The sequence below is a fragment of the Macrosteles quadrilineatus genome, unplaced genomic scaffold (genome assembly GCF_028750875.1).
Source record: "Macrosteles quadrilineatus isolate MER2022 unplaced genomic scaffold, UCM_ALF_1.0 Scaffold_2__2_contigs__length_208266976, whole genome shotgun sequence".
Classification (NCBI taxonomy): Eukaryota; Metazoa; Arthropoda; class Insecta; order Hemiptera; family Cicadellidae; genus Macrosteles; species Macrosteles quadrilineatus.
In genome coordinates, this window is record NW_026542595.1 from 177266555 (window position 1) to 177281095 (window position 14541).

At 35.2% G+C, this 14541-nt stretch overlaps 1 protein-coding gene across 1 annotated transcript in view; it reads left to right on the plus strand.

Annotated features, from left to right (window-relative positions):
* LOC128987322 (E3 ubiquitin-protein ligase HECTD1-like) overlaps window positions 1-4853 on the plus strand; it is a 101535-nt gene extending 96682 nt beyond the window's left edge. The window contains exon 51 of the mRNA XM_054408103.1: window positions 4123-4853. Coding sequence (XP_054264078.1) covers window positions 4123-4260 — 138 coding nt within the window. The 3' untranslated portion in view covers window positions 4261-4853. The remainder of the gene's footprint in view (window positions 1-4122) is intronic.
* Window positions 4854-14541: the final 9688 nt, after the last annotated feature.

Genomic DNA, 14541 nt, shown 5'->3' on the forward strand with positions numbered 1-14541 from the left:
TAGTCCAGAAAGTTCAGAAATATCAAAACTATAAACACGAAATGACAGGTTAAATCGAAGTTATAATAGTCAATCAGCTGCTCATAGTATTATTATCTTTAAGTGTTGCCAACCTATTTCCAAGCGTACACGGATTATGTGCATAATAGAACCACGCTGTTTTTTGTTGTTTCGTTGGAATCCTGATGTGCGCCAAAGTATAAACCGTATGACAAAGTATAAACCGTATGACAAAGTATAAATATGCAGCAATTAGCAGCTTTCTGTACCATAAACAGTACAAGGAAGCCAACTTTGTCGGGTGACTGTAGGAAAATAAGTTTGTATATTGAAGCGTTGTAACATTAAACGTTATGGAGAAAAAGAAAACTGCTGTAGTTTGCTTGATTATGGATGTATGTTTATCAAATTCGGAAAATTTATTTATTCAATCCTATTATTTATTTATTTAGTCCTGACAGGTTAAATCGTAGTTATAATAGTCAATCAGCTGCTCATAGTATAATTATCTTTAAGTGTTGCCAACCTATTTCCAAGTGTACATGGATTACGTGCATAAAATAACCTCGCTGTTTTTTGTTGTTTCGTTGGAATCCTGATGTGCGCCAAAGTATAAACCGTTTGACAAAGTATAAACTGTACGACAAAGTATAAATTAGCAGCTTTCTGTACTATAAACAGTACAAGGAAGCCAACTTTGTCGGGTGACTGTAGGAAAATAAGTTTGTATATTGAAGCGTTGTAACATCAAACGTTTTGGAGAAAAAGAAAACTGCTGTAGTTCGCTTGATTATGGATGTATGTTTATCAAATTCGGCAAATTTATTTATTTCATCCTATTATTTATTTATTTAGTCCTATATCAGCCTACCATTTTGTGAAAAAAAAACTATTAGCTCTCCCCCTAGCAGTATACCTAGGTACTTGTTAAATCTAATGTTATGTAAATGGGGAATAAATATGTCTTGTTTATGGAAATATTTTAATTAAAATTTGTACAGATAAATTGAAATTTGCTTAGTCTGCAGGTTTGTTCTGCAGCGGGTGTATATCATATACAGTACACTTTAATTGGTAGATATGCCTGATTGGCAGATTCTGGTAATAGATTACTGAGATTGCCCTTTAATATTTGTAAAGCTGTCTAAACTGTTTGAATGGCCAAATTAAATAACTATCCCACTGATCGCGTCTTCCTATCTACATCGAGCATCACAAAATAATATTGTACCTTGGTAATAGATTACTGAAAATACCATATTATTTATGTAGTGCTGTCCGAATTGTTAGAATGTGTGAGTGGAATAACACTGATCGTTTCTTCCTGATACTTTAATACTTTCTTATTATACTAGCAACAGAGCCCGTTGTAGTTAATAAATACAACGGTCCCTAGAAAGTACAGTAGTACATAATATATGCCCTTGTAAGTACCTGAACATTTTTTTAAGAATGAAATTGTTTAGAAAATAAACTGATTTTCTAAAAGAGTAAAGCAACGTCTTTTTAAAACAAATGGTAAATCTGTGTCCGTCTGTGCTAATTCAATCCTTGGAATGAATACAATTTCACGTGCTGCTGATCCAGTTAAAACCTCTGCAATTATTTAATTGGGCTTGAGTTCTTTAACAATTAATCGTGTCCCATTACATAACCCCCGTTTTGTGTTAAGATTTCGTAGCAATATTATTACAGCTCCAATTTTTAAATTTAATTTTTGTATTGGCATTCCCAATACACAAATTAAGGAGGTTGAGGAAGTTGCATCATCTCTGAGTGAAGTGTTGGTCAGACTATCTTGTTCTGTTTCTTTTTCATTTTCTGGTTCTCCATCCTTTTGATTGCTTGATAAACACTTTTTTACCCCTTGGAGTAAATCTTTATCTATACTATAATTTGGTTTCTTCAATTTATTTTTATGAGCTGTTGATTCACGTCTGCCAGAACATGTTTTACTTTTTCCATATTTTTTATGCACGGCCACGTTTTGATTTTGGTAAGATTATATCCTCTTGATTCTCAGGCATACTATTGTCTATCAAAACATCGTAATGCCCAGCATCCACATTTCCTGAGAATCGTAGTTTATAGATCGATGTGCCTTCACCAACCGTTACAAAATAATCCAATTTCTCAGCATATATTTTGAATTGGCAGTCAAAAACTCTTGCTGCAGCTTCGATTTCGACATTACCGGCGTATTCCCCATCTTTAGGTCATCAAATTTCTGTATTCCGTCGCGTTTTTTTCCTTCTAGTCTATATGTCTTATCCCCTACGATCAAAGGACAATAGTAGTCCCAGTTATTGACGACTTCATCAACTACCGTGGATCGTATATCACTGTATCTGGATTGAGATTTATGGCATAAAAATGAGACACTTCTAAAGAAACAGTTTCCATCACCAACCATGTAGTGAAGAGTAAAGTTATTCATTTTTAAACTAATGTAAAATATTGAGTTTATAATTAACATTTCAAAATAACAAATATTAAATACTATTTTAAACTGTGAATTATAAATTAAATTTGAATAATTTATAATTGGCAGTTTAAAATAATAATTTTTGGTTATGAAATCCATACATCACTTAACTTGCCAATACTTATTAATGGTACAGATTAAAAACATCACTTTAGAAACACACTTTACGGACCTCAACCACCAATTCAAATAGTAAACAACTAAATGTAAACAAAGAAAAATCAAGGAAATAACAATAAAACAATCTAATACATGTGTTCCATATGATCAGATGATGCATACTGGCTAACCCATTATTACTACCATACAATTTTTTAGATTATTCATACCGGCAAAACGTATTACTACCATAAATAAATAAAACTCAAACTTTACTAATTATTTGGAAATCTACACAGATTTTATTGACCTATTAATTAATAAAATCGGTCCAGTAGAACTGTAGATTTAGTTGTAGAAAGTTAACATAAATCTCTCCAATTCAATATTTTCTCACCACAATAAATTAGGAGATTGCTAAGCTTTTTTGCAAATAACTCTTAAACGGTGAGGAAATCGACCAAAGTGGAAGGTGATGTTCTGAAAGAGAATAAAATTTGCTACAAAGGACTCTTAGGCGTTTTTTGAAAATATTCAAAAAAGGCAACCTAAAGTTAACTATAAATTAAAATTTTAAAATATTAACTAAAAAAAAAATCAGTTTTTAATGTATTTTTGCTTTTTATTCTTTATTTACCACAAATATTTAATAAAATCAAACTTTCATAATTATTTGCAAATCTACACAAATTAGGCTTTCCAACGATACATTAGTTAACAAAATCGGTCCAGTAGAAGTCTAGATTTAGCTGTACAAAGTTTAACAAAAATATCCCTAATTCAGTATTTTTAACAACTAAAAATTTGGAGGTCACTTATCTAATTTGACAATAACTTTTAAATGGTGAGTAAATCGTAGAAAATGCAGTGATATTCTGAAAGAAGATAAAATTTCCTACAAATACCTTCTGTGTATTTCTTGAAATAATTTAATAAAGGCAGCCAAAAGCTGACTACAAATATAAACTTTAAAATAAAAACCTGAAAAAAAAACAGTTTTGAAACAACTTTTAAATGGTGAGGAAATCGACCAAAGTGGAAGGTGATATTCTGAAAGAGAATAAAATTTCCTACAAATTGATACCATACACTTCTTGGAAACACTAAAAAAAGGCAGCTAAAAGTCGTACCCAAATAAAAAGTGTAAAAAACACCGTTTTCAGTGTATTTCTTATGGAAAACATGTTTTTTTGAAAATTTTCACCATAAATCATAATAAAAACAAACTTTCATAATTATTTGCAAATCTACACGACCTAAGCTTTCCAACGACCCATTAATTAATAAAATCGGTCCAGTAGAACTCTAGATTTAGTTGTACAAAGATTTTTAAAACTGAATTATATATAGAATAGATGGCGACCATACAAAGTAGGTATTTTAAGCCAAGTATGAATGGAGATGAGTGTAGGATGAGTGGCGGGATCTTGTAGTCTTACACAGCAACCAGTTAAAGTGTACTGGACAAGAAAGTAATGGGTGACAAAAATAGTTTTTTTTTTCATGTTTCTAACTATTATGTTGCTAATGTGCTGCAGGTGGATGCTGGCCAGGGTAGCTACCCCTCTGTCAACACTTGTGTCCACTACCTCAAACTACCAGACTACCCTACAGAGCAGCTACTCAAGGAGAGGTTACTCACAGCCACCCGAGAGAAGGGATTCCACCTTAACTAACTCTGTTGTACAAAGAAAATTACAATTTGTATATAATATTTTAGCATCAATAATGCAACTTATTAAATTCAAAACTATATTCGTCTTTTGTAAGGAAATACTACCTTTCTTTGCTCTTTTCAACTCGGTGTAAGATGTTTAATTTGGATTGTTTAGCGTAAAGAAGTTCCTCCTGTGATTTATTTCTGTCAAAATATATAGTTTTTCTTACAGTTCATTTTTTGTACAGCGAGATAGGTACAGTATAGGTTTAACGCTTAATCATCTACAATTTACGCTTCGGTTTTCTATAAGTTTTTCGTTTTTATCCTTGTGCCTTAACCCCGCACTCGCAGTTCTGTTGACACTTCTCTGTAAATAGTTTTTACTTTAAGATTTAGGCTAAGTTTGCCGCTCTCTGGGTGGTGTTCGATGTAGTAGGCCTAGTAACAAATGTTAGTCCATTCACTTCCTGTGTGAGGGTCTGCAGTTTGTTGTGCGTCGAAAATTGTGATCTACTTATGGCTAAATCCTATCTCACTTTAAGATATAGAGTCATATGTATAAGGAGAAATTATAAGTTGAATAAAGCTATTACAATTATTAAGTACAAATAGATGTTTTTGATTCCCTGTGTTGCTCATAATGTTGGAGACATTACAAACCTGTAATCAGTAAATCTAGTTTTTTTACAGCACCACCAAAAAAATAATCAACTGGACCTCTAGTAAACATAAACCACTAGTTGCAAGGAGGGAGATGGAGGTAATTTTATTTTCAGATGGAGTCCTCTCCCAAGGTGTAGTAGATTCTTCGGACCCTGTAAAATTGTTGTTGGTGGATGGTCCAGATCTGCTGACAGTGTACATGATGGACATGGTGTAATGTGGATGGTAGATGGATAGAGTCAACTGTCAGAGTGTAATTGGTTGTGTAGGACGTGTTGGACTGTGAAATTTTTGTGGATGACCACAGACGTAAGGTCGACCTAAATTGATTCGAGACTCGACACACAACCGACGCGGTCTACATGTCACTATTAACTAAAATAAAAGTAGGCCTACCGTGTATTTGTATGTCTTATTCGTAATGTATATAAATGTAAAGTTTGTGTACGTGTTTCAAAACTTCAAGACGCACCCAATGGGGAAGATCAAGATCTTATATTAGGACTGATGATGGCAATTTATTCTGCCGAAATGCATCTCCTGTAATAGGATACAGCACATAAGGATCAACTGGCGGACACAGGTAATTTAACAGCTTAGTTCACCTAAATCTCTCATTTCAAAAGTTTTCATGAGCTGGGCTTTGATGTAATTGCGGTACTTTTGGTTCTTCGTAGCAATTAAAATGTCATCTACATATACAGAGATTATTGATTTGCATCCACCTACTGTTGAAATGTATAGGCCTATACAAGGATCAGCTTGAGATGGTGTGAATTTCAGTTCCTTTAGTTTTTCATCAAGCTTCATATACCACTGTCTTCCTGATTGTTTTAAACCATAAACTGCCTTTTTTAGTAGACAAACCTTTTTGTTTGGAGAATTTTTTAAGTCAGTTATCATTTTCTTTGTTTTGTTAAAAAAAAAAATTCTTTTTCTTGAAGCTTTGTTTAATACAAATACTTTTGATCCAAATACTTTCAAGTGTCTTACTGAAGGCTTTCTTCCAGTCCATTTTTCATATGGCGTTAAGTGTTCAGTAGCTTTTGAAGGGCATCGATTTCTTATATAGTTAGATGTGTTAATAGCTTCAGCCCACATATATCCTGGTAGATTTGATTCTATCAGTAAACATCTTGCCATATCCAATAATGTTCTATTTTTTCTTTCAGCCAAACCATTTTGTTGCGGCGTGTATGGAACTGTTAAGTCTTCGCCTTATACCACTTTCTTCCAAGAACTTGTCAAATTCACCATTACAATATTCTTTGCCGTTATCAGTTTGCAGAAGCTTGATTTTATTTCCTGTTTGATTTTCCACCTCATATTTATATTCTTTGAAACGTTCCGTCTTTACTTTTCAAAAAATATACATAGCAGTATCTTGAATGTTCATCAATGAATGTTCCAAAATACTTATTTCCTCCAGGTGTAGTTACTTTCATAGGACCTACAATGTCAGAATGTATGACTTCTAGCAAGCCTACATTATTTGCAATCTTTCTTGATTGAAATGGTGTTTGTGTCAATTTTCCTTTAATACAAAAGATGTTTCACATTCTCCAATTTTGTCTTTCATGTTGAAGGTTAATCCATTCAAAGATTCATTTTTTAAAGCTGTTTTTTAGTCAACCTCGTTTAGATGACCTAACTTCTTATGCCAATCTATGATCTCAGGGTCTTTTGTATAGTTTGATTTTTCATTTACCATTAGGCCTATAGATTTTGTACTTTTGACATAATATAGACCACCCTGACGTTCTGCTGCCACAATTACATTTCCTCTTTGGTTTTGGACGACAGCTTTCTCTTTTTCAAAAATCACTTTAAATCCTTTATCTTTTATTTTACTGACACTCATTAGATGTGTTGCCAAGTCTGGTACAAACAGAGTGTTATTCAAATGTACGATTTCAGAATTTTTTAATTCTAGCGAAACCGTTCCTGTTCCAGAAACGTCAGATGTCTTTCCTTTAGAAGCAAGTTTCAAAATTCCGTTTGAATTTTTGATATCTCTGAACTGTGATTTCTCTCCACACATGTGTGATGTACATCCACTATCAATACACCAAACAGATGAAGTAGAACCTAAAATGTTCAAATTTGAAGAGAAACATTCAGCCTCTGCTTTAAAACTATTTCCCATTTGTTTGGATCTACAGTTGTTGGCTTAGTGTCCTAATTTTCCACATCTAAAACATTTAACTTTGAAACCTACTTTTGTAGTGTTGTTCTCATCTTGTTTCTTATGACTATAAGTGTTGTGAATACCTTTCTTGGAGTTGAACTGCTTTGTTTTGCAATACAATGCATCTTCATTATTCGTACAAGTGTCTTTTGACCTAGCTTCATTCTCCTCAATTACTTTTATTTTTAAATCATTAGGAGAAGGTAAAGTGTCTCTAGACTCAATTGCTACCCGGAAATTTTCAAATGATGATGATAAGCTGTAAAGTAGCATAATGCTAGTAAATCTGAATTATAATGATGTCCATTTCTTAAAGTTTGTCAACAATCTCCATAAATTTGTTGACATGATCCCTAGGATCTTCTCCATCTTTCATTTTATGAACTATTAACTGCTTTAATAATGTGGCTTTCCTTGCAGGACCAGAACTTTGGTAATTGTTCTGCAGGCAATCCCATAATTCTTTGGAAGTTTTGCAGTTTTTTACTCATTTCAATTCACTAGGTAAAAGGCATTCTTACCTCTTACCCCATGTAGCACAGATGGTTGGGCCAACGTTGGCCAACTGTGGGACAGTTGGTCGATGGTTGGTTGGAGCTTCCACAACCAACCAACCGTTGTCCAACTGTATATCTCGTAGTTGGGCCAACCAATATTTACAACTGTGGACCAACATTGGTTCATTGTTAATGAAATACATTAATATGCATTGCTGGGTATCATACATCAAGCCAACCGTTGTCCAACCGTTTTTCACTCCGTTGGACCAACAAAAGATACTTTTGTTGGACCAACAATGGTCCATAGTTGAGTTTACACGACTTTCATTCTCTGGGTCTAGCTTTCACAACATATTTATAATAAAATATCTGGTTTTACAATACCTTTATCAGTTCCAAAAGTTTTTGGAACTGATAAAGGTATTGTAAAACCAGATATTTTATATATTACAGTTCCGGCGCTACAACAATGAATTTTAATAATTTTAATAATGCAAATATTTTTTAAATTAATATTCTTTAACTTATTTGCAACAATTTAAGGGGAAAGAGTAATTAATCATATAACAGGCAATTATAATAGCATTCAATCTAACGGTAATTAATTAATCATTCAAATACCAGTATCCTCTCTAACTCCAAAAAAAAAACTACTTATGATGCCTTAACAGATTAACAGAATCATATTATACTGTGTAGTATCAAAAATGTTTGAAGTATTGCGACCATTGCAACTGTCGGCTACTCTTTCACCACTTGAAAACTCTTTATATCAGCAATCACAGATAGCTCAGTGGTAAAGTAAGAGGCTCATAAGTCGAAGGACCCGGGTTCGAGACCCGTCTTGGCCAAAAAATTTTGTTCTAGATTTTTTTCAAAATTTGTTTTTATGAACTATTTAATCAATTTACTCAACTAATAATTATGCTTTTCGTACTAAATCTTTATTATTTTGTGTGAAATAAAACGGTTGGACAATGGTTGGCTGGAAAACAGTTTAAAGAGGTGACATTTCTACCGTTGGCCAACTGTGTGGCTCCACAATTTACCAACGTTGGCCCAACCATCTGTGCTACATGGGACCAACTTCATCCTCAGGATACATATTCCATTAGGTTTTGTTGGATTAATATAACTTCAACTTGAATTTTCCAAGTGTCATAATTATTTCGTTTCAAAGGTTCAATTCTATAGCCAAAACTCATTTTACTTATTTTTAAGCACAGAATACTGTAAAATGGTTATTTTATTATTCCAAATGGCCTATAACTTTTGTTGGTGAAATTAAAGTTAATGAAAGAATAAATTGTCATAAACTCTTTTTATTTTCTTACAAACACAACACAACACTGAATTATTTTGTAAACAACTGCATATGTAAAATGTAAAAACATATGATGGTCCATCACTAATCCAGACCAGATGAGTTGGGTTGCAATATTCAACAAAAGTTGAGCGGCTTCAATTTTTGTGTGGCACTTTATTTGCCCTATTGGGATGGTGGATGTATTGGGTCTAATGTCAGAGTGTAATGGATTTTGGCTGGTCGTGGTGGCCTATAAATGTTTAGCAGTCACAGGGAACTATCATCTAATGTGCATGGTGGGTGGATAGGGTCAACTCTCAGAATGTAATGGACTATGGATGGTCGTTGTTATATGTATATCATATACTTATAGTAGTGTATAATTTAGTGTTGTACATGTGGCAGCCTTGTCTTGTTTAGAGATTATACAACTGAAATCTTTGTTTCCACCTTACCCAGTTCGGGGCCAGTTCTCTGGTACATTCCCAACAGTGGACAGTCTCTAGGTGGCAGCTATATTTATATTTCAATCTGTACTTACGTGACATGTGACATAATCCATCATGTACCGTACAAATAAACACAACCACGTTTCGCCTATAAACCATGCTGTTTCTTGAGGCAATCAACCCTAGTCGGTATTTTAGATAGTCAAACAAGTCACTTTCAAAGTTACCTCAGGTCACTTTTCTTCTATAAACTTTTATTACTTCATACTACAGTAATTCAATTTTACTATACACTTTTACTTTGACACCATAAAATATTTAGATTATACAGTATTAGTAATCTATTATAATATAAATATTATATGGCTAGTAATAGTAATCTATTATAATCTAAATATTATATGGCTAGGCTAGAGGGGTTTAGGCTCTGCAATAAGTAGACATCTTGAGGATTTGAGGGCGGAAGAGTGTTAGTGTATATTCTCAAAGACGGGGCTGCCACATGTACAACACTAAATTATACACTACTATAAGTATATGATATACATATAACAGTCGTGATGGCCTATAAAAGTATAGCAGTCACGGGGAACTGTCATCTAATGAGGATGGTGGATGGATGGATAGGGTCAACTCTCAGAGTGTAATGGACTATGAATGGTCGTGATGGCCTGTCAAAGTTTATCATCACGGGGAACTGTCATCTAATGTGGATGGTGGATGGATAGGGTCAACTGTCAGAGTGTAATGGATTTTGGGTGGTCTGTCAAAGTTTATTAGTCACGGGGAACTATGTAATCTAATGTGGATGGTGGATGAATAGAATAGAGTCAACTGTCAGAGTTTAATGGATTTTGGCTGGTCGTGATAGCCTGTAAATTTTATCATCACCGGGAACTGTCATCTATTGTGGATGATGGATGGATAGGGTCAACTGTCAGAGTTAAGGATTGTAGCTGGTTGTATGGTGACTGTCAAAGTTTATCATCACGGGGAACTGTCATCTAATGTGGATGGTGGATGGATTGGGTCAACTGTCAGAGTTAAGGATTGTAGCTGGTTGTATGGTGACTGTCAAAGTTTATCATCACGGGGAACTGTCATCTAATGTGGATGGTGGATGGATTGGGTCAACTGTCAGAGTTAAGGATTGTAGCTGGTTGTATGGAGACTGTCAAAGTCTATCATCACGGGGAACTGTCATCTATTGTGGATGGTGGATGGATAGGGTCAACTGTCAGAGTTAAGGATTGTAGCTGGTTGTATGGTGACTGTCAAAGTTTATCATCACGGGGAACTGTCATCTATTGTGGATGGTGGATGGATAGGGTCAACTGTCAGAGTGTAATGGACTATGAATGGTCGTGGTGGTCTGTCAAAGTTTATCATCACGGGGAACTGTCATCTAATGTGGATGGTGGATGGATTGGGTCAACTGTCAGAGTTAAGGATTGTAGCTGGTTGTATGGTGACTGTCAAAGCTTATCATCACGGGGAACTGTCATCTATTGTGGATGGTGGGTGGATAGGGTCAACTGTCAGAGTGTAATGGACTATGAATGGTCGTGGTGGTCTGTCAAAGTTTATCATCACGGGGAACTGTCATCTAATGTGGATGGTGGATGGATTGGGTCAACTGTCAGAGTTAAGGATTGTAGCTGGTTGTATGGTGAGTGTCAAAGTTTATCATCACGGGGAACTGTCATCTAATGTGGATGGTGGATGGATTGGGTCAACTGTCAGAGTTAAGGATTGTAGCTGGTTGTATGGTGACTGTCAAAGTTTATCATCACGGGGAACTGTCATCTAATGTGGATGGTGGATGGATTGGGTCAGCTGTCAGAGTTAAGGATTGTAGCTGGTTGTATGGTGACTGTCAAAGTTTATCATCACGGGGAACTGTCATCTATTGTGGATGGTGGATGGATTGGGTCAACTGTCAGAGTGTAATGGATTTTGGCTGGTCCGTGGTGGCCTGGCAAAGTTTATCATCACGGGGAACTGTCATCTATTGTGGATGGTGGATGGATAGGGTCAACTGTCAGAGTGTAATGGATTTTGGCTGGTCCGTGGTGGCCTGGCAAAGTTTATCATCACGGTGAACCGTCATCTTATGTGGATGGTGGATGGAAGGACGCGGTGGTGTTAGTTATCTGGTCGGTCGTTAGATGGCGCGGCTGAACGCTGAGGAATGCGCGGAGAAACTCCAAGGCCGAAGGACATGATCAGGCATCCTGCCATCCTACCCGGCGCGCCACGAAATCCCTCAAACTCCGCGGCTTTATTGAGCGGAAGTCTGTATGATGCGTAGGTATTTTGTCTTTTTATTTGATTTAATATTTTATATTACAACTACTCTTTTTATTAGAGTGGAACACACTCTTGTACGTAAAAAACACAAATGAATTGTAATTAATTTGAATTGAAAATTCTAGTATAACTACGAATTGATTAGGTATGATTATGCTAGGTATTTGTCATGATAAATAGAAGAATATACTAGAATAGAATAGAATAAATTTATAGCCGAAAACATTATCAAAATGTACAGACTAATGTCAATGTAAAAATATATAACAAATATATAATTGTTTAGAAAAAGTCTGTGGATATTTCTTTCTTCTTAGGCTAAAACTAACCAATACTGATAGTACCGTAGCTATCAAAAATAATTTGTTAAGTTTTCTTAATCAATAATGATATCACAGAAAGTCAACAGTTAAACAATAAAATAGAGAACAAAATCACTAAAAAGTTTGATTAGTTTGTTGTTTAGGGATACTAATGGCACGCTTGCGTCAACTACTGCCAATGCAGATCCTTGTTCCGCGCGACTTTATGGAGAGCGAAAAATTATCCCGGACTTTATGGAGAGTGAATAATTATCCCGGACTTTATGGAGAGCAAAAAATTATCCCGGACTTTATGGAGAGTGAAAAATTATCCCGGACTTTATGGAGAGCGAAAAATTATCCCGGACTTTATGGAGAGTGAAAAATTATCCCGGACTCTATGGAGAGCGAATAATTATCCCGGACTTTATGGAGAGCGAATAATTATACCGGACTTTATGGAGAGCGAAAAATTATCCCGGACTTTATGAAGAGTGAAAAATTATCCCGGACTTTATGGAGAGCGAATAATTATCCCGGAATTTATGGAGAGCGATATCCCGGACTTTATGGAGAGCGAATAATCATCCCGGACTTTATGGAGAGCGAATAATTATCCCAGACTTAATGGAGAGCGAATAATTGTCCCGGACTTTATGGAGAGCGAAAAATTATCCCGGACTTTATGGAGAGTGAAAAATTATCCCGGACTTTATGGAGAGCGAATAATTATCCCGGACTTTATCGAGAGCGATATCCCGGGCTTTATGGAGAGCGAATAATCATCCCGGACTTTATGGAGAGCGAATAATTATCCCGGACTTTATGGAGAGCGAATAACTTCTTTTATTTATATTATTTTTAGTCACTCCGTTATTTTGTTGATAGTAATTGTTATTGGTGTACCTATTCAATTAAATACGCAACCGATTTTTAGAAAATCTCACAGGGCAAATCAAAAATGTCACACGAAAATTGAAGCCGCTCAACTTTTAACATAATAAATTAAATATCCCAACTTTTATGGTGTAGGCCCTAAGGTTATGAAAATTGTCCAAAATATGAAATAGGACAGTACTACATAAAACCCAAATGAACTTGATATATTTTGTTTATACTACTGTAAACACATTACACATTTAAATCAACACTTGGAACATATAGGCCTATATAAAATATATGTAAAGCAATAATGAAGTTGTTGTTTCTTTTCCTAGAAATTTATAATACAAAACGGAAAACCTTTATAATTTTCTATGTTGAAAAAGCTCTTCATCGGAATAACATTTAATTATGCAACGTATAACTTTTAGCACATTTTATTATCTTTGTAACCAATAGAATCAGAAAATAAATGTACTTTCAAGTTTTTTCTTTCCCTTTGAAGCCAAATGTAGGCCTAAGCAATTTTGTCATAAAATGTTGATCATGCAAAAATATATGTTGTAGTGCACAAACTGCGTTTCCTATTAGAGGGCGAATCTAGATTTGATCTGGTTTATGAATTGAATTGACTAGATCGTTGTTTTGTTTGTTCCAAATATTGAAAATGGCATGAAATTGGCATGTGTATGAAAAAGAAAAATGTTTAAATTTTTTCAGGATTTATCCTCTAAGCTTTGGCTCTGGATGTTTTTCATTGTCGCTTCTATATTATTCTTATGGATACAGTTAATATTATAATTGCCAAATAATTTATATATAAACCACGTTTGAAAATGTTTTGTCGGTGCTTTATTAAAATGGTGGTATTTTAGAGTTAATATACCTATTGTATGTATATAGCAAAATCTATAGAAACAAATTATTCTTTTTTAACGTTCTCTTCCCATTGCGAAGTATGGCGGCTAGTAGGCCTAGTTGATAAAATAATAACAAAATAGGTTAACAATGAGTTTTTATGGAACGCGATTATTTTATATAAGCGCTCTCTTCTGCAACATAAACGATTTTACTTCTAAGTTACAATAACTGACACCGACACCTCTAAATCCAAAAGGTGTCAACCTGTACTTCTATTTCGTAAGCACGGACGTGGATTATTAGAGGTCATAAGATGCTGAATCTATTAGATTGCAATCTCCCCGTCAGGAATGTACCTTCCGCTCTCTTTCCTCTTCCAAAATTACTATTTCGGAATGCGGCCGGGAATGTACCTCTAGACCACTCTCTATATTTCTTGCCCACCACATCATAACCATTCATGACTGGCGCCGAGGAAATCCCGCAGTCGAAATTCTTCAAGCCGCTCTTTACGAATCAATAAGGCCGAAAAAATGCTGCCTTTGGAGATTCGGTGCGATCGTCGTGTGACGCGTTGAGACTATCGGTCTGGTTTTTGCTCGTACTTCTGGAATGTCACGTTGAATGATTAAATGTAGTGGGGAAGAGGTATGTTATGCGAGTGGACCTGGAACGAGGCTAGAGGACGAATACGGCCGACGCGCTACTTGTGGAATGTAGCCTCGCCTCCAGGTCCGTTCAGGAATGCAGCCGGTTAACTCCGTTGTCCCCCACCGCAGCGCTAGCGTCGTGCGGCGCACGGTAGCACAAGCACAGTCAAACCTCAAACCAAACGC